Source organism: Schistocerca serialis, chromosome 4 (genome assembly GCF_023864345.2).
Source record: "Schistocerca serialis cubense isolate TAMUIC-IGC-003099 chromosome 4, iqSchSeri2.2, whole genome shotgun sequence".
Lineage (NCBI taxonomy): Eukaryota > Metazoa > Arthropoda > Insecta > Orthoptera > Acrididae > Schistocerca > Schistocerca serialis.
Window position 1 is genome coordinate 538,972,073 of NC_064641.1, and position 24,298 is coordinate 538,996,370.

A 24,298-nucleotide genomic window follows, 5' to 3' on the forward strand; every position below is an offset into this window, starting at 1 on the left:
AGGAGTCATTCCAATCCCGGGAGCGGAAAGACTTACCTTAGGGGGAAAAAAGGACGGGTATACACTCGCGCGCGCGCACACACACACATATCCATCCACACATATGCAGACACAAGCAGACATATTTAAAGACCAATATGTCTGCTTGTGTTTGCATATGTGTGGATGGATATGTGTGTGTGTGTGTGTGTGTGTGTGTGTGTATACCCGTCCTTTTTTCCCCCTAAGGTAAGTTTTTCCGCTCCCGGGATTGGAATGACTCCTTACCCTCTCCCTTAAAACCCACTTCCTTTCGTCTTACCCTCTCCTTCCCTCTTTCCTGATGAGGCAACAGTTTGTTGCGTGCGAAAGCTTGAATTTTATGTGTATGTATGTGTCTGTTTGTGTTTCTATCGACCTGCCAACGCTTTCGTATGGTAAGTCACATCATCTTTGTTTATATATATATAAAGTTTTTTTCACATGAAATAGTAAATCTGTTTTGATCTGGAGTATCCCAAATCAGTCATGCTCCCATTTATTTTTCATCTACCAGCACCAGATTAATGTAAAATAACTAAAAGGGATTCACTCCTTCCTGTATTAATGAAAAGTTATCTTCACCATGTTTTAAAAAGTAATCTAAGAAAAGACATGAGAACAAACACTCTTTAAGGTGCAGATATATTGTTATATAGAGCTCATTGTAAGACAAATGGGTAATGACTCTACAATAGTACTACTTTCTCATTATTTTTAAAGTTGGTCACAATATTATTATTACCAAGGACATAAGAGATTGCTGGTGTAGTCCAGTGGTGTGATATTCAGGTGAGCACATCTGAGCCGTGCACGGCTCCTGTTCATCCCATTTATTGTTTGTCATCTTCTATTATAGTTCTGCCACCTCGTTTTCCTATTCCATTTACTGGTGTCACTAACTTCCTGCCTTACTTGTCCGTGAGTGACAGCAGCACAGCAGCAGCAGTAGCAGTGCTTATCGATAAGTGCACTCTCATACCATCTCCGGAGCGACCGATACTATTTCCGTCATTGTCTGTCTGGAAGTAAGTTGGAGATGGACCAGCAGTGCAGTCGGGGATGGACCAGGAGGGTGGTCAGGACGCAGCAGCAGTGCAGTTGGGGAAGGAGACCCAGTGAGGTCTACACAGCCATTACCAGCAAGGACGACCATTGCTTGGTCGTTCGGTCAGTCATCTCATCGACGACGTGTATTTGGGTTGGTTCCTTCCTGTGCAGAGATGTCAGTTGTGTTCCCTCTGCATGGTTGGGTCCGAGCTAGTGTCTCTGGGAATTCATCCGTCTGAAGGAAGTCTGTTCAGTTGAGAGCAGCAGTCGGGCACTGAGTTGGCAGTCAATAGCAGGCCTGTCTGCATGGTGCAAGTGTGCGCCGGGACTGTGGCCGACACAGACAGAAGGCCATTGGATGGTTGGTCACCTGGTTGTCGGATGGCACCATGTAGACTACTGAGCACTGACACCAGTATCAGTCAAAGAAGAGTTCACAGTTGGCAGCCAGCAACAGTCGAGTACGTATGGTGTTAGTATTCACTGGGACCGCTGTCGGCGAAGGTGGGCTGCCGTTGGTCGTTTGCTCGGCGAGTCTTGGATCCTTTGGACGAACACCATTTTCCGAGTTGTGATGTGGTTGGACCTAGTTGGCTCACTGGAAATGAGCAGCAACGCGGTCTCCACAGCGCGAAGCCAGACGGGGGCTTTTGGCGGTGGGCACACACTGTTGCATTTGGAGATGCTAGTTGTGTGAGCGACTTTTCACCTTCTTCCAAAGCAGGATCCTCAAGTTGAGTAATTACTTACTCGATTGTTATGATTTGTTGTTATTTGTGCCAGCGAGGACAACCGTTGGTTGGTTGTTCGGTCAGTCGTCTCATCGACGACGTGTATTTGGGTCGGTTCGTTCCAGTGCAGAGATGTCGGTTGTGTTCCCTCTGCATGGTTGGGTCCGAGCCAGTGTCTCCGGGAGTTTTCTCAGCCCATGACGCGTGTGATAACAAATCGTGTGCTTTCTTGCCTAGAATCTGCAGCCTCTGGTAGTGCCTTGACAGTTGTGACTTGTGTTTTCGGATTCTTTTAAGCTTGTCTTGACTGATGTTTGATGCCTTGATCATTATAAGGCCCAGTTTGATGTTATTGGTATCTCGATTACTCTTCATTGTCTGATATTTTCCATTTTCTGTGCAGTTGGATCTGACCTTTGGAAATCGGTCAGATTGTCGGTCGGTCGTGAACCGTCCCTTGGGTGTGTTGCCTTCCGATTATGAGCTTGTCGGTCAGGCTGTCTGTCTCACCTAAGCGTGCGTTAGTGTTACTTCCCAGGCTGACCCTTGTAACCTTCTGAGTGCCACTCCTTCTGTTTTACATAGTGATTTCCTTTTACTTTTAAGTACAGCGTGTGGCCTTGAGCCGAGTTTCAGCTCATTTAAGTTGCAAGGCTGTTTTTTTAGGCCTTAAGCTGTAACATTGTTTTCTCCATGGTGTGTGTGGCCTTCAATCGAGTTTTAATCCCTCTTAATTAAAAATTCAAAATTTTGGTCTTGCCCTTAAGTCATAACATTCTTATTCTTTAGTATGAGGCCTTCAGCCAAGCTTTACATGAAATATTTTAAGCTAAGGCCCCCAGCCTTTTTAAACTGAAAGCTCTTCTTCCTAGACTTTAAGCCATTAAATTGTTATCCTGATATGCGGCCTTCAGCTGAGTTTTCAGCCTATTTAGAATTAACAATGAAAAATCTTTGTTTTGGCCTTAAGCCATAACACACTTCTTGCTTAATGTGTGGCTTTCAGCCGAGTTCTATGGGAGAGATTTAAGCTAAGGCCTTCAGCCCATTTTTATTGATGGAAAAAATAATTTTTTTAAAAGAAGTGAAACTTCCAGAAGAACTCCTGTACCTCAATTCCTTGCTTAGGCCTTGGACCTTGGCTTTTCATATGTGGCCTTCAGCCGATTTAAATTAAATCAATGGAGCTCTTTCATTAAAACCTTGAGAGTTTTTAGCTCTTGCTCATTTTATTGTGCGTTTTCACAACTAAAGCTTACATGTTGAATACAACTGACAGCAACTTATTTTGGCCCCTTTCCACAAATATAACCTCATCCGCTCTGTCCTGCTAGTCCAGGGATTTCACTATTTTTAAAGATGGTGTCTTTTCAGTCATAAAAGTCTCAAAATGTATGAACCAGTCTGAAAATTAATCCGTGTCAAATGTCAGATGTGATCTAAGTAGCTTTTGCTTAATATTCTTAAAAAAAGATTATTTATAAATGTTTATGAAATGAAGGGAAAATCATTTCTTACTCAATAGATAAAAATATTGTTCCAAAAGCTGTCTACATTCCAAAAGTTTTCTTCTAAAGCATAAAAATCTAAGACTGTAACAACTGCCACTAAAAATACATATGTTTCAGTCTTTGACAAAGTTTCCATTTGGAATTGTGTCTATTGTTTTCATTTTTCAAGGTTTTCAAGTACCATCTCCTCTAGAACTCTACTAGAGTCCCATGGAGGATCTGATGCACCCCTAACTCCACCTCATGATTCATACCATGCTATATCCCTTACATCTTATTGTTTACAAATGTAAAAAATGGTGGTCTGGATGGAAACAAAAAGCACAGAAATTTCCCACTCACACTTGTTGACTCGTTCGTCATATTCATAAAAAAAAACTGTGGTTCCTATTTGCAACACTTTTGACGATATTGATTTTTGATTACTTTTACAGTAATGTATTATTCATGCAAAATAAGTTGACACTTGGCGTGGTGCCTGACAGGAGTGACTGTAAATGGGAAATGCATTTACGGTCACTTCAATGAGCCACTGTGCCAGGTGTCAGTTTAGTTTACATGATTAGTACATTTTGCAGGTTTCCCTGATTAGATTGTTCACCATTTTTCATCAGTGGTAGTGGAGTGTGATTATCTTATTTGTGACTATATGCACTGTCAGATTTTCATCCTTAAATTGCTTCATAAACCTTTGTACACTACTCTAAAGATGCATTGGTCACCATTGCAGTCTGAAACCTCTATTTGATATATGCCATTCAGACTCCTTATTCATAAGAAATGAAATCATTCTCTAAACTGTACATAATTGAGTCAGTTTATCACAATTCCTGTAAGTACATGTTTTAGGCCAATTTTGTACCACTAAAAGCTCAAGACGACACTGACAGATAGGCTCACCTGAATATCACACCATTGTACCGTATCAGCAATCTCATATGTCCTGGGTAATATTAATATTATTCGTGACCTTCATGATGACAGTTATCCTATTTGTTAAGATACTTCTGTTCTTTTCAAACAGCACTAACCAGGTCTCGGGTCAGTGGGTTGAAGCTGATACTCAGGCAGTTTCCAGCACTTCTTGTAAACAATATTCTGTTCACATACAGAAATTGGTTTACACATCTTACAAAGGTAATACTAACATGTATAACAAATCCTCGTACAAAAGCAGATTTTTATTGCTGTTCCTTTTTTATTATTGTTGAAATATTTGTAGACTGAATTGAAATCATTGTCTTTCTAAATATGAGGGTGGTTGGAAAAGTTATCAGAATGGAATAAAAAAAAAAGGTACTTACAACACTGAAACGTTTCTTATTTTTCAGTGTAGACTTGTTGTAGATTAATGTACTTGGTCCAACGATGTCCCAGTGCCTTGATCCCATCTCAAAAAAAGTTTCCTCCAGGCCTGCACAATAATTGTCAACTCCGGCTATCATTTCTTCATTTGAAGTGAATCTTTGTCCACCAAGAAAAATTTTCAGTTTTGGGAAGAGATGGTAGTCAGTTGGAGCCATATCAGGTGCACAAGGCGGGTGTGGCAACAATTCTTACCTTAGTTCATGTAACGTTTCCATGGAGACGGCTCGTGTGTGCGGGCACATTGCCCTGATGGAAGAGGACTTTCTTCCTTGCTAAACCTGGTCTTTTCTCATGTATCTTTTGTTGCAATTTGTCCAGGAGGTTAGCATAGTATTCTCCAGTAATTGTTTCCCCAGTGGGGAGATAATCTACAAACAGAATCCCCTTCGCATCCCAGAACACGGATGCCATGACCTTTCCCACTGAAGAAATTGTCTTTGCTTTCTTTGGTGGCTTTTTTCCACTGCTTTGACTGTTGTTTTATCTCTGGGGCATAGTAGCGCACACAAGTTTCATCTGTGGTCACAAGCTGGTGCAAAAAATATTGTTCTTTTCTCCTAAAACGGACCAAACATTGTTCTGATATGTACCTTCTCATGCGTTTTTGACCCACCATCAAGAGTCGCAGCACCCATCTCGCAGATAATTTTTTTCATTTCTAATTATTCAGTTAAAATGTGGTATACCCTTTCAGATGACATGTGGTGATCCTCCATGACAATTTTGTGCACTTTGCAATGATTTCTGGAGTAGTGACATGTCTTGGCCAGCCACTGTGCAGATCATCATCTAAGCTCTCCAGACCAAATTTAAATTCCTTTGTCCACTTGACAACAGCTGAAAATGAAGTAGCAGATCCCCATATTGGAACAACAACAGAGCCACACCATTGCCACAGCTCTCTTCCAAGAGCACTGACGTGGCACATGTTTACAGGCAACAGTCCAGTAAATATCATGTGGACAACTCGTTGCGCTAGTGCTGACCTCTCATGGTGATTCCGAGAACTTTTCAAACCACCCCTGTATTCCACTCATTAGAATGCAAGTGATTATATTATTCTTTCAAAATGGTGAAGAACAATATGAAAATGCATATATCACACACACAGTTATTGTGAAGCCTGTGTTACACGCAGTAAGCATCACTGTAAGTTTGCTAGGTGGTGCACATCACTGTATAGGCTACCTGGCTGAGGGGTGGCTGCTTTCTCAGCATCTAAACACTACTCTTCCATATATGCATCTATTCAAGCAATACTGCTGTATTTCTGCTCTGTGGAGTTGACTGACGCTTTTATATTAATTTTCACCTGAGCGCCTCCCTAGTGCGGTGACACTTGTGATGGGGTCCACCTTGCACCTTGTGATGTTCCATCCTAGCAAGACTCCTTGTTGGCCTGCACAGGTAACATTCAGAAAATATTAAAAGGGAGGTAGTATCAGAACTATCACCGAAAAACATGGAAAGCTTCTTGCAGGCAAGTAGCATAACAGTCAGCGGTGCCTACATATGAGCTGTAATTTATAACAAAATTTATTCCGTGTGACACAGGCTTAAGACATGACAATAATGGAAATTCCTGGATGGAAAAATATGTAAAATAAGAGAAGAGCAACCACTCACCAGTAGCGGACTGATGTCTGGCGCATGGATGCATGTAACAGAAAATAGTATTCAGTCTAGCTTTTGAGCTCATGCTCTTGTTCTGGCAAAAATACATTCACACAAACAACACTGAAGTGGTCCAGAAATGTAGGGCAACTTTTTTTGGAGTCGGGTCATGGCAGTGTGTGGAGGTTGTGGAAACAGGTTGTTGATAGTTCGGACTGACAACATCAAAAAGTTAAAACATTTTATTAACGCTCATTTGTGTACAATGGCAGTGTTTTGGTGGAGGCGGTGATGTGCCCCATTCAGCATGTGGAGAGGCAGCATATGATGGCAGATTAAATCTAATCTAATCTAATCTACTTTCCTTCCAGTTGATCCATAGTGAGGAGGTCCTCCAGGATGTAGAACATGTCAGAAAAACAATAATACATGACAAATATTTACAACTAAAACAAATAAGTTAATATACCTTCCACAGGTCCCAAGTGGAATGATTGTAATTTTTTATTTATTTTTAGTGAACACTATATGAAAGGATCATTTTACAAAACTCATTTACTAATATAGCATTAATGCACTTAATTTAAAATCTAAATTTTTTATTTGTTTATAAGGTAATAACCATACAATACAACTACTACAGTACTTACTTAGAATAAACACATTAGTGCACTGAAATTGTGCAGATGTCACAAAAAAAATCAGTTGGTTCTACTAAGAAATTCATCAGTGGAGTAGAAGGAGTTGGCCACCAATAAATCCTTTACGCTTCTCTTAAACTGAATTTCATTGGTTGTTAGGCTTTTTATGGCTGCCGTAAAGTTACTGAAAATCTGAATTCCTGAATAATGCACACCCTTTTGTATAAGAGTAAGTGACTTTAATCCTTGTGATGATTATTCTTATTTCTAGCATTGATTCCATGAACTGAGCTGTCGGTTTGAAAAAGTGATATATTTTTAACGACAAATGTCATTAAGGAATAAATATATTGGGAAGCAGTAGTTACTATCCCTAATTCCCTAAACAGGCCTCTGCAGGATGTTCTTGAGTTCACACCACATGTAACTCTTATTGCATATTTTGGGCCCAGAAAACTGTAGCTTGGCTTGATGAATTACCCCAAAAAATAATCCCATATGACATTATGGAGTGAAAGTAAGCATAGTTTGCCAGCATTTTCATTTTTATATGCCCTATGTCTGACAATTCGCATAGCAAATAGAGATTTGTTAAGATGCTTCAGCAGTTCTGTGGAGTGCTCCTCCCAGTTGAATTTATTATCAAGCTGTAATCCCAAGAATTTAACACTGTCCACTTCTTCTATCTTCTTGTCATCGTATGTTAGACATATACTCATGGGACACCCCTTACAAATTCTGAACTGCATCTAGTGTGTTTTTTTCAAAGTTTAGAGACAAAGAAATGGCTAGGAACCAGTGATATATGTCCACAAATTTTTTATTAGCCGATCTTTCTAAGACTGCTTTTGATTTGCTATTTATTGCAACATTTGTATCATTGGCAAACAAAACAAACTTGGCATCTGGTAATGTTACTGCAATCTGACAGTTACTGCACTGTGACATAGGCCACATAAGCTGCCCCCCCCCCCCTCCCCCCCCAAAAAAATGCTGACTGCAGTGTCTTACACAGTGGCATGTGGTCTCATTACTGGGATATGGCCACCTATGAGCAGAGCCTCTAGTGCTGGATGCTCCAGTGTTTCTTCCAGGGGATGCTAGACTCTGACAGTAGAGCTCGCCCCTGCAAGTGACTGCCAAGGCACCTAGGACAGAAGGATGGGAATCGGAACTGTGTGGGTCTAGAGTTGCTGCCCTCCAGGGCAGGAGTCAGGCAACTGCCGGAAGTTCACCAGGTGACAGCCCACCAAAAGACAAGTATGAAGTTGAAGGTCGAGGACTTGGCACTTGCAGAAGGTGTGGCAGTGGAAGTCTGAAATAGTAGCAGTTGCAAGGTACCCAAGGGCATCCAGTCATCCAGTGTGGCGTTCCCATCTCTGTTGGCACTGCTGGAATGCTGATGCCTGGGCTCATATAAATGTTCATTTATACTCTTACCCAGCCTACCTGTTGTGCCATGTGGCTGCTTCCAGCCACACTCTGTACGACAAATCCTTATTCTGAGCATGTGGCAACAGCTTGTCTCACACTGCAAGAGTTCATTTTCACCAGTCTGGTTGCAGTATTACAATGCCTGGCCTAATTTATCTCATGCTGTCTGAAAAGTCTCTGATGCTGCAGGAAACATGCATCCTCCGACTGCCTTCTACTGGTGTACCTAGTGCAGGTAGTTTCACTGGTAATGCCCAAAAATGCTCTTCAGATAAAGAAGCCCCTGGTTGTTTACCTCAGGCTGGTCTGCAACAGAACTCAACATACATGGACACAATGTACAATATTTTACAGGTTTCTCCTTTAAATACTAGGCAGCTTGAGCTGCAAGGTTAAAGGCTACGAATTTTCTGTACTGATGTAACTCCTGGGCTTGACTTTTCTTACATTCTTCACAACTGACCCAAGTCTTCCTTTACAGTTAGTAGTTTCATGAAAGCTTTTAAGACACAACTTAAAACTGTTATTGTCCTCTTACACTTAGCTATGCCACTATTGCATCTCTTGTGTTGTTGGTTAACCCTAACCGTGGGCCCATGCCCTGTGCAGTAGTTCTTTGCGTCATTGTAAATAGTAGGGAATACGTTTCGTAACATTACTCCTATTAAAATAGCGAATAGCCATGCTTACAACAATTATCATTCACTTGCAAACTAGGAATAATGCAACTAAACTCTTTCCCTCCATAAATTATCCCTGACAAATCATCCTTAAAGGCATATGAACAGACTCCATTAAACTATTATGCTCAGCTTCTTTTTTTGTCTGTCTGGTGGTTTTTTTGCCGGTTATTTAGGAACATTGTTTGTTACTTTGCCATTGCAACAACAGTTTCCCTTATGCTTTCTTAGAAAGTGTATTCCCAAATCTGTCCTCAGATATGAACGCATATGGTACTACCGCCCAGAATACATCAACAGACACTCTCTCACTCTGTTGCTAATCACAGACTGGATTTGCCCTGAAATGCTCAGCTGTCAGGTACTCCTGCCCACGCAAAGCAACTTCCTGATACCTTGTAGCACAATGTTGTTTGCTTTAAGCCTTAGCAGTTTTGTTCACAGTTTAATCAGTTTGTCCCTTAAGGTGCACGAACCTTGCAACAACAGCAATCCACTGGCAACAGTTAATACTAGCTGGAATTTTGTTTGTCTGGGTTTCACTGTGAATCACCAAAGGTTAATTTTGGTATAATGTTTGGACAGAAAATTTACACCCAGGTTTGCCTTGTGCCCTTCACCTACATTACACTCATCTGATCATCAAGCTGTGGTTGTGTTGTAAACAGAACAGCTAGCAGCAGCACACTTGAGCAGCTTGCTCTGCAAGTCTGTGACCCAGTACTCGAGTTACTATTACATTCTGAACCTCAGGTGTACACTTCTCAACAGATTTCGACTTGTCTTCTCAATCGCTCACTTTACCAACACATCCCCTCTTTCTTCTCCTACACTCACACTGCTTTTGAGGTAATGTGTGTGTGTGTGTGTGTGTGTGTGTGTGTGTGTGTGTGTGTGTGTGTGTGTGTGTGTGCTATTCCTTCGACAGTATCTGCAATATCAACTACGCATTCCCTGTGGTATCTACATCATCATCATCATCATCATCATCATCATCATCATCTACAGTTCCACTCTGTACTACACAAAAATCAGTGGCATACGCTTTTCCCAGTACATCTGGGCCAGGGTCCATGACCTCTAAACAACACCCATTATCATCCAGTGGGGTAGACAGTACCGGACTTAATCATACGTTTTGCTATCCACATACTTACTCACTTTGGTACAGCCCACATTCATTCCATCTGGCACTTCAGCTACTTAAAACTCAACAGTTCCACATGATGTTAGAGCTGATACTTCCATGTCACTCCCTTAACATCAACAATATTAGTATCCCAAGCACTGAGCCAGCTCAGTACAATGTCCTTGCCCTCTTTGTTAATTATCTTAATTTTCCCATTCATTAGATTGTTCCATTAGGAGTCAAATTTTGGCACAAAAATTTTTGACTGCACTTAACTTCAGTGATCTTATGGGAATCGATGTTACCACTGCGGCAATGCCATTGGCCATTAGATTGTATTGCAAAGTGAAACTAAAATAAAACTCTTAATTTATACAACCAAATTGACCTTTAAAGTCCCAGTAAATCCTCCTCCTCCTCTTTGTTGTCATCAATGCCCTCGTCATATATAATATGGTCTTCATTACCATCAAGAGCATTACTTAAGTTGCACTGCTTCAAAATTTAACAATAATGTCTTCTCTCGCTCTAGACCAAGAGTGTTTTATCCAATGACACACCTATTTGATTGATTGTAGGTCATTTTAAATCTCCCTTCAGCTGAATGCATGTTGTGTTTCATCCATCATCCATTTGTTCCATCCCTCTCTCATGTTCACTTTAAATGGTTTACTTATTGAGACATCAAGAAGTTGCAGTTGTGAAGTAAGTCCTCCCAGATTAACAACAAGCTCTGTATTTCTGTGTCTTGATTTCTCTTTCACAGAATTTTTCAAATGGCTACTAAACTGATATGTACAAGTAGAGAACTCTTCTTCAAAGAACCTTTCCTTCTCTCCCACATTCTGTTAATCCATAATTTCATACCAGCCTCATCTATCCAACCCTTGTCATGTACATGAACACCACCACCTGGTGGTATTTCAGACTGTTTTGGCATTGTTTTGTGCTTGAAAATGATCATTGGATGAAGTTTGGCACTGTCAACACAACATGAAAGGACAACAGTGTAGTGCATTTTTTCATGTCCACTGGTTTTTTATAATTACAGTTTTAGCACCTTTCATGGCAACAGCTCTGTTACTTAGCATATCAAACATCAGAGTGGTTTTGCCCATGTTTGCTATTCAGATTAGTTCCACACTGGTTTTCTTTCGATATTGTATAATAAAACAATGGAAAGATAATATTTTCTCTTCACCCTCCCGTGACATTTTCCAAGATATTTTGCTATTGATTTGCTTGCTAAGTGCATGACGCTTCATAAATCTGTAACACCAACCAACTCAACCCTTAAAGTCTGTTAAGTTCACCTGTAGTGCTAGGGACAAGCATGTATTTAAATCATTTTTGTACTAATTCCAGTGCCATTTTGACAATGTCTTTCAATATATTTCAATACGGCACCTTCTAGTTTTGGCCATTTGGCACATTTAGTCTTAATTTTTTTCTGTTCTTCTGTACTAGCGCGCCAATTGTGAATGTTTTTTTTCTGTTGGTGGACGGTTGAAATGCCAGTCAGTGCTCTGTTTCCATATTCTTAAGCACATGCTATTAGTTTTAATTTATAGCCTTCATTAAGTGAATACCTTTCATTTTTTCCCGTTACAAAACTAGCTACTAACAGAAATATTTTACTGCTACTGATAACACAAATGATTTTCAGTTCAAGTTCAGTGGCATATAGACTGCAATGATGTGTCATAGGCTAGACAGTGCTCAGGGTTTGTGATGTTGGGGTGAGAGGGAGACACTGTTAGCAAGCTTGTGAATCCCTGAAATTCATTGTCGTGTCTTAGGAACTGCTGCTGCCAGTTGAATTTAATGTTGCCAGATAGAAGCAGGTTTCCCGCAGCATCAAGGGCAGGGAGAGAGGGGTTGGAGATGGTGGATAAGGGCAGGGATGGGGAGGGGGTGCGGGTGAGTGGAGAAGGGCAAGGAGAGAAAGCAGGTTGGGGCTGAGTGGGGAAGGGCAGGGCGGGAGAGGTGGTGGGGGTGAGTGAATAACGGCAGGGAGGGTGGAGATGAATAAGTAAGGACAGGGGGAAGAGGGGATGGGGGTGTGTGGGTAAGGACAGGGGGGAGAGGGGATGGGGGTGTGTGGGTAAGGACAGGGAGAAGAGGGGATGGAGGTGAGTGGGTAAGGGCAGGGGGGGAGAGGCAGTCTGGTGTAAGGGGCTAAGGGTAGGGGGAGTGGGGCGATGCACAGTAAGGGGGTAAGGGCAGGGGGAGAGGGGCAGTGTGAGGTAAGGGGCTAAGGGCAGGGGGAGAGGGGCAGTACACAGTAAGGGGGTAAGGGCAGGGGGAGAGAGGTGTGGTGGTGGGGGGGGGGTTTATGAGGGCAAGTGTGGGGAGAGGGGGGGTGGGGTGGTAAGTGGGTAAGGGCAGAGAGAGTGGGGGTTGGGTGATAAAAGTGTAATGGCAGGGGGGGAGAGGGGTTGTCAGGTGGTGGGTGTGGTCAGGGAGAGAGAGGGGTGGGGGTGAGTGGGGAAGGGGGCGATTGTATGAGAGAGAGAGAGAGAGAGAGAGAGAGAGAGAGAGAGAGAGAGAGAGAGAGAGAGAGATATTCGTATTTGGGGGGGGGGGGGGGGTTGTGAGAAGGCAGTACATCATCTGGACAAGGGAAGATGTGGTGTGGACAGAAGAAAGAAGGGAAAAGTTTAGACAAGGCAATGCATGACAGGTTAGCAGAGGTTTAAGCCAGGTGGTTTGTGATAATGATTTTTGATTGTAATTTTGCTTGCAAGTAGTAGATGACAAGTTTACAGTCTTTCCCTCCCTCCCTCCCCTCCCCCTCCTCCCTAATGATTTTCCATGCAATTTCTTGTAGTGACTGCAGCTGGTGTCTGGATGTTTGAACATTGTCAGCTGGAGAGGAAGATCATCAGCAAATCCCAAGCAGTTTAAACTCGTATCAATTTTGGGCTTTCGATACTTATATTCCTTGGGTTAACGCTGCACCGTTCTCTCATTATGTAGTCTAGTGCCCATTTGTATGGTAATGGTGATAGGCAGTCACTCTGTCTTAAGCTTGTTTTTATGAGGAATGCCCCAGAAATTTATCTTCTAAACTTGACAGCTGATTTGATGGTGGTTAGGGTAAATTCTGATAGTTAAATAGAGGTGGAGATTTTTCTTTAAATTGTACTTGGAATCCTGCTCTTTCTTTTGCTGGTCATACAACATAAGGACAAAGTTAATGCTGGTTGTTCACCTGCTGGTAATGAATGTTCACTATAGATACTTCTGACTTAGTTTATGTGGTGGCACTATGTGTTTACAGTGTGTGTGTGTGTGTGTTGTCTTTCTGCATATGCCATATTATGGTTTTGGTGGGTGTAGCCCCACATACTGAGGATTTAAATTTCCCAGCACAGCACACTCTCATTATGTTTGTGCCTTGAAAATGACAGGGTGTTCACCTGTAAAAATATCAGTGGTTGTTGAAGACATAATCTTACTTCAGTCTCTTAAGTTGTTCAAACATGAAAAATTCTATTCGTGCATTTGCTTATGTCTAATCTTATTGACAAGAGAAACAAGACTAAAATAGGTGTAGCATTGGTTATTCTGTATGTATTGGTCAGAGTGTGGAAAGAATACTTTTATTGACTTAATACACTATCACATGATGATGGGTGCTCACACTGAACGATTGTAAGATGTGAACAGAGATAATCAAATTTCTTCTATTTGTCATGTTTTATTTTAATCAAAGCATGCGCACACACACACACACACACACACACACACACGTGTGTGTGTGTGTGTGTGTGTGTGTGTGTGATGCAAAAATTTTATCTTTGGCTAACTTCCCATGATCTATTAAATTCAGGTTTTTAATAAAGCATGAATATGTAGGGAGAAATTTTATACATTAAGTTGACGAAGGAATTCATAATTCCTGTATTAGTTTCGGTGAACCATTTTAGCTTTTAATGATGTAATGAAGTTTTCTTTCTTTTTTGTAATTTCATATTCTGTATTGTCTTATTGATTTCATTTGGTTAATTTTCAGGTACTATTGGCAGTAGGTTTTGTAAGTTACACAGTAATTCTGTCACTCAAATACATGGTTATTGATAAAGAGATCCCTGCACATGTGTTTTCGTTGAACGATTATGGAAGAACCGAAGTGTTTTTACAGCCTGGATTTTGCAGTGAGGATTTAATACAGTCTTATGAGAAAGAAATTGAATCTACAGAGTCAACATTGACTGTTATCAGCAGTTCTAATGACATAGAAGATGTACTTCTCCAACAAGGTGTTTCAAATATTGCAAGGTTTAGAGAGAAAATAATTGTTGCTGCAGAATTTAAATGTGATAGTAATAGTGTGCAGGCAAATGCATTGTATTCAAATGTAGCATTGCATGGTTTTCCAATATCAGTAAATATCATGAGCAATGCTATGTTGAAATTCTTCAACAATAAGTTTTCTATTGTTTTCTCTTATCATCCGTTTAAGACAAAGGTGAGTAACTTCCATTCTCTTATCTCATTGAATGTAATCATGTTATGCATTAAAAGTTATGAACTGTAATAAATGCTTTTTTTGATTTATTTTTATCATTTTGCAGGAGCCACAAGAGACTGTTCCAGTTGAAATAATTGGTCTGCTTTGGGTGGTATTAACACCTCTTGCTGTCTTGTATGTGGTATCCAACTTTGTTACACTTCCCTTGTTAGAAAGAGTAGCGAAGTCAAAACAAATAAAATTTATGGCTGGAGTGAATCCTATAACATACTGGCTATCCCACTTTCTGTGGGATTTTGTGTGTTTTACAGTTGTAATCGTTATGCTACTTGCCTGTATTATCGTGTGTGATCATCGTGGATTTTTCACTAAACCAGAGATGTTATGTAAGTATGGTTTTAAGCATTTTGTGTTTTTGGAAATCCTACACTACACTATGTTATTCACATTGTTTTTAGTCTATCTGGAGTAAAAGCTATTGCCAGTTTTAGACTTAGTTCTGACTTCTAGAACTTGTGACTGAGATATGTTTATTTGGCATTTACATCTGAGGAATTCGAAGTCAGTGTTCAGTTTGTCCCACATCTACACTTGCAGTCACATAGCCTGGACTGCCATACATTATATGGCAGAGAGTACTGAAAGCAGTATTATTTTTTGTCCCATCCTCCCTCTCTTCCTTTCCTCTTCCCTTCACAGCTGATGGATGGGGAAAGGGACAACTTCTAAATTTCTACATATATCCTAGTCTATTCAGTTTTACTACTACTGCTGCTCCTGTTGCTGACATTGCTGCTACTGTTGTCACTTAGAAGTGAAGTAATATATTCCAAAAATTTACTATGAAGATGGGTTACAGAATATTCAAGAGTGCCTAGTGTTGCATAATATTTTATATCTGTGTTTATCACTTTACGAATACACAATATAATTTGTTTTGCCTTTTTCATAGACTCTGAGTGAAACAGACAGTATTTAAAAATGAAGTAAAAATGGGATTAGTACATCAGTATTTTTGTTTTATTTATCTAAAAAGTTAAATAATGTCTATAGTCCAATCTGTAAATGATGGAAATTCATGCAGCTCAAGACATAGACGGGGATTGCATTGTTGCGGGTTCCAAGTGACAGTTGCAGTAAGTGCATATACATACTCTGCACTTACAGAATGTGTGTGTGTGCTGCAAATTGTGTGTCTCACTTGCTTGTGCAGAATTTCTTACTTGCCACCATCACCATCCTTGACAACTCACAACAGATGGAATAAAAATAACTCACTGCAATCATGTTTAATGGTCGCATTGGCTATGACATTTGCAGCAGACTGCTGATAACACTAACAAACGTTTATTGGTTGTCAGAGTATGCATGATGTAGATGCGCAGAACTCTTCTATACTCGACTGCCATTGTTCATGACTCCAACTATAGAGTCACTGGTTTACCATAGGGGTTTGAGTTCCAGGATACATTTAAAATATTGTGCCCCCTCGTAAGCTGTTACAAATCCAAATTTGAGAATTATTTAATTTCAAATCCTACAATTATAATCAGAAAATCAAATTACTTTGAAACTGTAACAGTTAGTAGGTACCAATACAATTGTAACAAAATAGGGTGACAGAAAATATTGACTATTAAACATTTCAGTACATAGTGGAGATAAGTCACAGATGGGCACATCTAAAAGACTGCTAAACAAGTAAGCTTTTGGCCAAAAGGCCTTCTTCTAAATTGGACAACATACTCAGACACGTGTTCAGCAAACACAACTCCCCCTCACATGATCACTTTTGCTGTCTGCTGAGGACAGACAGCGAGCATCTATACATGATATGAGAAGTAATCTGGGTGTTGGAGGAGGGGGGGGGGGGAGGGAGAAGGTGGTTGGGGCAGGGAGGGAGGGAGGGGTGGAGGGGGGGGAGGGAGGGGGGGGGAGAGAGAGAGAGAGAGAGAGAGAGAGAGAGAGAGAGAGAGAGAGAGAGAGAGAACAGAGTAGGGTTGGGGAACTGTAAAGTGCTGCTTGTGGGAGCATATGGGGACAAGATGGAGACAGGGCAGCTAGGTGCCGTCAGGAGGCTAGACATAAGTCGGGAGGAAGTGAGAAGACTGTGGGTGCATTGGTGAAATAGAAAACTGTTTAGTGCTGGAGTGGAAATGGGGACGGGGATACTTGGGCGAAGGACAACACTAACGAAGGTTGAGGCCAGGAGGGTTACGAGAATGAATATATTGCAGGACAAGTTCCCACTTGGGCAATTCATAAAAGCTGGTGTTCATAGGAATAATCCAGATGGCACAGGCTGTGAAGCAGTCATTGAAATGAAGGACCTTATGTTGGGCCGTGTACTCAGCAACTGGGTGGCCCAGCTGTTTCCTGGCCACAGGTTGTTGGTGGCCATTCATGCAGACAGGCAGCTTGTTGGTTGTCATGCCCATTTAGAACACAGCACAGTGGTTGCAGCTTAGCTTATAGATCACATGACTGGGTTCATAGATAGTAGCCCTCTCTTTGATTGGATAGGTGACACTTACGATCGGACCAGAGTAGGTTATTGTGGGGGATCTGCATCTGGGTCCATGACAGGGATATGAGCCATTAGGCATGGTGTTAGGGGCAGGGGTTTTGTAGGGATAGGCAACTATATTGTGTAGGTTCAGTGGGCCATGGAGTACCACTGTGGGAGTGATGGGAAAAATAGTGGGTAGGGCTTTCTTAATTTCAGGGCACAGTGAGAGGTAGTCAAAACCCCAGTATAAAATATGATTGTTTCTCCATTCCTGGGTGGTACCAAGTCATGAGGGGAATGCTCCTCTGTGGCCGACCGAGCGAGGTGGCACAGTGGTTAGCACACTGGACTCGCATTCGGGAGGACGACGGTTCAATCCCGTCTCCGGCCATCCTGATTTAGGTTTTCCGTGATTTCCCTAAATCGTTTCAGGCAAATGCCGGGATGGTTCCTTTGAAAGGGCACGGCCGATTTCCTTCCCAATCCTTCCCTAACCCGAGCTTGCGCTCCGTCTCTAATGACCTCGTTGTCAACGGGACGTTAAACACTAACCACCACCACCACCATCCTCTGTAGCCGGATGATGGAACATTGGGAGATGATGGGTGAGAGGAGAGAGACACTATGTGATCAGAAGTATCCGGACACCTGGTGAAAATGACTTACAAGTTTGTGGTGCCCTCCATCGTTAATGCTGAAATTCAGTATGGTGTTGGCCCACCCATAGCCTTGATAATAGCTGTGACTCTTGCAGTCATACGTCCAATCAGATGTGTAAGGTTTCTTAGGGAATGGCAGCCCATTCTTCACGGAGTGCTACACTGAGGAGAGGTATCAATGTCGATCGGTGAGGCCTGGTATGAAGTCGGCATTCCAAAATGCCCAGACTCAGCACAGGACTCTGTGCAGGCCAGTCCATTACAGGGATGTTATTGTCACGTAAAAACTTTGCCACAGGCCGTGCATTGTGAACAGGTGCTCAATCATGTTGAAAGATTGAATTGCCATTCCCGAATTGCTCTTCAACAGTGGGAAGCAAGAAGGTGCTTAAAACATCAATGTAGGCCTGTGCTGTGATAATGCCATGCAAAACAACAAGGGCTGGAAGCCCCCGCCACGAAAAACATGACCACACCATAACACTACTGCCTTCGAATTTTACTGTTGGCACTACACACACTGGCAGATAATGTTCACCAGGCATTTGCCATACCCACGCCCTGCCATTGGATTGCCACATTGTGTGCTGTGATTCGTCACTCCACACAATGTTTGTCCTTTGTTCAATTGTCCAATGTTTACACTCCTTACACCAAGCGAAGCGTCATTTGGCATTTACAGGTATGATGTGTGGCTTGTGAGCAGTCACTTGATCATGAAATCCAAGTTTTCTCATCTCCCACATAATTATCATAGTACTTGCAGTGGGTCCTGAGGCAATTTGGAATTTGTGTTTGATGGCCTGGGTAGATGTCTGCCTATTACGCATTACGACCATTGTGCCTAGAGAATCGCGTGTCTCCTCACGAAATAGTCAGTGCTTTTGGCTTTTGAACACATCAATGAAGACCAAGTCCTCTTTGTTGTAGGTATATCTGAGCATCATTCAATTCGGTAAGTACTGGCTCCAAAAATAAAGGAATTCGAAGAAAGGATGGGTCATAATGCAAACCAACAAACTGCCTGCATCTCTTTTGATTTCTGGTTTCTTCTGATCCATCACTCAAGGCTTACAAAGCTGCTTTCAGTGTGTTCAGCAAGCACATGTACAGATTTATACTTTGAACTCCATCTTGTGTCACAGGATCTCTTTATGTTAATTGGAACATGTTGTTTAAGAGCATCTCACGTATGTGTAAAGGTTCAGAAAAATGTGCAGATTTTGCACACTGCCGAAAAATAAAAAAAAGGTCACAGATTTTGTTTCAGCAGTAACTGCATGTAATCCAGTAAGATTGAGTGAGTGACTGCTACATGGCACAAACACTGCTCTGGGGTTTATATCCCACATACATCTCCAAGTACCACTAATGTGTCCAGTCACGGTCACAGTATTATCATATCCTTATCCATATTAGTACTCCAGTTTCAGACCATCTTCTTGTAACTTGTCACAAATACACTCCTGGAAATTGAAATAAGAACACCGTGAATTCACTGTCCCAGGAAGGGGAAACTTTATTGACACATTCCTGGGGTCAGATACATCACATGATCACACTGACAGAACCACAGGCACATAGACACAGGCAACAGAGCATGCACAATGTCGGCACTGGTACAGTGTATATCCACCTTTCGCAGCAATGCAGGCTGCTATTCTCCCATGGAGACAATCGTAGACATGCTGGATGTAGTCCTGTGGAACAGCTTGCCATGCCATTTCCACCTGGCGCCTCAGTTGGACCAGCGTTCGTGCTGGACGTGCAGACCGCGTGAGACGACGCTTCATCCAGTCCCAAACATGCTCAATGGGGGACAGATCCGGAGATCTTGCTGGCCAGGGTAGTTGACTTACACCTTGTAGAGCACGTTGGGTGGCACGGGATACGTGCGGACGTGCATTGTCCTGTTGGAACAGCAAGTTCCCTTGCCGGTCTACAAATGGTAGAACGATGGGTTCGATGACGGTTTGGATGTACCGTGCACTATTCAGTGTCCCCTCGACGATCACCAGTGGTGTACGGCCAGTGTAGGAGATCGCTCCCCACACCATGATGCCGAGTGTTGGCCCTGTGTGCCTCGGTCGTATGCAGTCCTGACTGTGGCGCTCACCTGCACGGCGCCAAACACGCATACGACCATCATTGGCACCAAGGCAGAAGCGACTCTCATCGCTGAAGATGACACGTCTCCATTCGTCCCTCCATTCACGCCTGTCGCGACACCACTGGAGGCGGGCTGCACGATGTTGGGGCGTGAGCGGAAGACAGCCTAACGGTGTGCGGGACCGTAGCCCAGCTTCATGGAGACGGTTGCGAATGGTCCTCGCCGATACCCCAGGAGCAACAGTGTCCCTAATTTGCTGGGAAGTGGCAGTGCGGTCCCCTACGGCACTGCGTAGGATCCTACGGTCTTGGCGTGTATCCGTGCGTCGCTGCGGTCCGGTCCCAGGTCGACGGGCACGTGCACCTTCGCTGACCACTGGCGACAACATCGATGTACTGTGGAGATTTCACGCCCCACGTGTTGAGCAATTCGGCAGTACGTCCACCCGGCCTCCCGCATGCCCACTATACGCCCTCGCTCAAAGTCCGTCAACTGCACATACGGTTCACGTCCACGCTGTCGCCGCATGCTACCAGTGTTAAAGACTGCGATGGAGCTCCGTATGCCACGGCAAACTGGCTGACACTGACGGCGGCGGTGCACAAATGCTGCACAGCTAGCGCCATTCGACGGCCAACACCGCGGTTCCTGGTGTGTCCGCTGTGCCGTGCGTGTGATCATTGCTTGTACAGCCCTCTCGCAGTGTCCGGAGCAAGTATGGTGGGTCTGACACACTGGTGTCAATGTGTTCTTTTTTCCATTTCCAGGAGTGTATGTTCTGCAGTTGCACCAACTGATTTCCCATGTGATACAATGAGGTCAATAAAGTATTCGTCTGCTAAGACTTCTGAACCTTCATTATGTTGATAATAAATTACTTGAGACATTTGGTCCTTAGCCTTAAAATTTTTCTTAAAAATCTCTGTTGTGACATGATCAGAGTAGTTTGATGAATTCATTTTGGCTTCATAGAGAAAGACAAGGCACAACATAGTTGTCTGGTTGCTTAACTTAGTGAAGATAATGATTCACAACTGAATCAAATTTGGCAAGTAACTTGGAAGTTTCAAGGAAATTTCCATAGTTATCACTTCCAGGAACTCATCTGAGTAACCATGCAAGGGTAAGGATTGTATAGCTAAACACAATAAACTATCAGGAATTGTTATTGATACAGCTTTCCATTTCTCAAATGATTTAATGTTGTTCTAATTAAACAGCCTCATTGATTGTTTCATATTTCTGTAGTTGCAAATACTTATACAAGATGACAACTTTTTTATGATCTAATACTCTGGGGTTAAGCTTTTTCCCTGTTTTAAATCTTTGTAGCTGTACAAAAAACTTCACCCTTTATTTTATTTTTTAGAAAGCATCTGAGAAAAGCAATATACAGCACATTTCACAGGAGTACAACACCATGTCCTTAAAACTCTCTGCAGTTTTCTGACTTCATATAAAACCAATCCATAGAAAATGATCTGCCAGTATTATCTGTTGAAACAGAAGCATCTTCATTCTGTAGCTCACATGTCCCGCTCATAACAAGTTCATTTTCTGGCCAATAATTAACTTCAGTGAAAACTTTCAAATCGTTCTGCCCTGAGAGAGTGATTTTCTTTGCAGACATTGCAGTAATATCTGGTAATGTTGTCTCTGCTTCTACTGAAGAGTGTGAACAGCTTGCATATTCTGGATTTTATGAACATGTAAATTTTCTCCCATAGTCCTTCCCTATGTCACCAACACTACCAAATGCTCGCCACAAGTGTCATATCCCAGGGGAGCTCCCTGGTGCAAGACCTACCCGATGCACCAACACATCACATCCCTCCCCTGTCCTGTCACACACTTACCCTAGTCCTTCAGAGACAAGACCACCTATGAGAGCAGCTGTGTCATACACCAACTCTGTTGTAATAATTGCACAGCTTTTTATGTGGGGGTGACAATCAGTTGTACACAAGAATGAATGACCACTGCTAAACTGTGGCCAGTTACAAAGCTGACCATACAGTAGCACAACATGCTGAAGTTCAATAGCTGCTTCACAACCTGAACCAGAACCATCTGGATCCTTTCCTCCAACACCAGCTTTCTTCAACTACCTAGGTGTTTTAAGAGATAATTGTAGAACATATTTGAACTTTATCTGGATTTCAGAAGGCAGCTACTTTTGAATTTCTGTGCTAATACCCAATAGGTCCAAAAACTTTAATTTGCTTTACAAAAAATGTCATCGACAACAGCTGCTTTACCATTTTTTAGAAAAATTATTGATGTCATGTTTAAATTTTAAGAAGAAACAGGTAGTGAATCTCTCTCTTGCCTTCTTTGGCTCACATAATATTTTTGGCCCAGCTGGTTTTCCATTGACATTCTCTCTAAGCATAAAGTGGTGTCAGTCTGGTCTATTATTATTGTCGTGCAGTTTGATAGGTTTTTGTTTTCTATTATCTACTTTACTAGATTCCAAGAGATTTTGCTGCTGTGGGTCGTGTTTAGTTTTTCTAAGATGTCAATCCATTTCCTTTGCCTTGCATTTCTCATTGTATACATCATCGCTTCTCCACATTTTGTGATCTCAACAGCAAAAAGGCAGTTTTCATGCAGTTTCTAATATCTTTCCATAAGTATTATGTTCCATTTTGTCATTCTGAGAAAGCATTGTCAACTGGAACCTCTAAAGGTGTAAATAAATGTCACATTTCTTACTGTTATGAATATCATAATTTTGGGGCATTGCAACCATATACTCAAAGGTAATATCAGACTCTTCAAAGCATCTCAATTTGTCTCCCAGAAAATAAATAAATCTTCTTCTCGAAATAACGCAGTTGTTTCCAGAGATGGAAAAACTCAGAGACCAGTAGATGATGTTGTGATTTAAGAATATGATTTTAATGAATTTGATGCTCCTCTGTACCAAAACTTGCAAAATATAGATCAGTATAATAACCACGTCATGAAGCTCAGTTATGTTCATGTTGTTTTCCTTTGCCCATTCCTCAACCCTCAAGCCATCTGTGTCATTGTCTGCAAGTTGCATATAGTCCATGTCATAACTGGTGTCCTACGTTAATTTTTTTTCAGTAATTAGTATTTTACATTTTTGGTCATGGGAGTGGGATTCATTCCAACCTCGAAAAGGTGGGTCTTGAGGTCTTCAGTTGGTTGGAGTGGCCTGCTTCTCCTCATGGTGCATGTGCAAAACTAGTGCTCTATCTTCTTTCATGACTGTTGTTGTATATACTGAATATACATCAGAATAAAATAGACCTTAAATAAAAATGCATTGGCAAATAACATTTCTATGTTGTAGAGTGATTAATAGGAAAGTTCATTTATTGAAAAATGTGTTTTTGAAATCTACAGTATTAATTTTTATTGTGTTCACTGGTTTTTGGCTTACAAGGCCGTCTTCAGACATTTACGGAGTATTATCTCCAAAGAAGTTACAATGTTTGCAAACAACATTGGAAGAGAAGTAACATATCTAGACTGAAGCAGAAACATACAGTAAGTAACATCTTTGCCAGTGTGGTGGTAATGCAATGAAATAGTAAAAAATTGATCTGTAAATAAATAAAAATGGAGTAGATAGGAACAGCATGCATACGTTAAGTTTCTATTAATAAAGAAAACTAATAAAACAAAATGAAATTAATACTTGACAAGGCTACATCAGGAGGTATAAAACATGGAGAGTGATACACAAACCAATTAAAAGAAGAAACAATTATCAGTGCAACTACAGAATACATAAGGAACTTAAGCAATATCAATAAGACAAACAGAAATAAATGCAGGAAAATGGAGGAGGTTGAGGGAACATAATGCAGTCTTTGAGAGTGTGGTTGTGCTGCATTTTAACATTAACAATATATTCAGAACTGTGGGTATGTAACAGTTTGCATTAAACAAATGAACCAAGTAAAATTTGAACAATATTTGATGAGACAATTACAAGAGGTGTTAAACATGGGCAGACCAATTGTGTGATTGGATTGAGGAGTTCCTAGATAACAGAACGCAGCATGTCATTCTCAATGGAGAGAAGTCTTCCGAAGTAAGAGTGATTTCAGGTGTACCGCAGGGGAGTGTCATAGGACCGTTGCTATTCACAATATACATAAATGACCTGGTGGATGACATTGGAAGTTCACTGAGGCTTTTTGCAGATGATGCTGTGGTGTATCGAGAGGTTGTAGCAATGGAAAATTGTACTGAAATGCAGGAGGATCTGCAGCGAATTGACGCATGGTGCAGGGAATGGCAATTGAATCTCAATGTAGACAAGTGTAATGTGCTGCGAATACATAGAAAGATAGATCCCTTATCATTTAGCTACAAAATAGCAGGTCAGC

The 24,298-nt window shown here is 41.7% G+C and overlaps 1 protein-coding gene across 1 annotated transcript in view; it reads left to right on the forward strand.

The window, feature by feature from the left end:
• Positions 1–24,298, forward strand: part of LOC126475260 (phospholipid-transporting ATPase ABCA1-like) — a 407,094-nt gene that overhangs the window by 283,285 nt on the left and 99,511 nt on the right. The window contains exons 16-18 of the mRNA XM_050102975.1: positions 4,335–4,447; positions 14,195–14,650; positions 14,757–15,039. Of these exons, the coding sequence (XP_049958932.1) occupies positions 4,335–4,447; positions 14,195–14,650; positions 14,757–15,039 (852 nt within the window). The remainder of the gene's footprint in view (positions 1–4,334; positions 4,448–14,194; positions 14,651–14,756; positions 15,040–24,298) is intronic.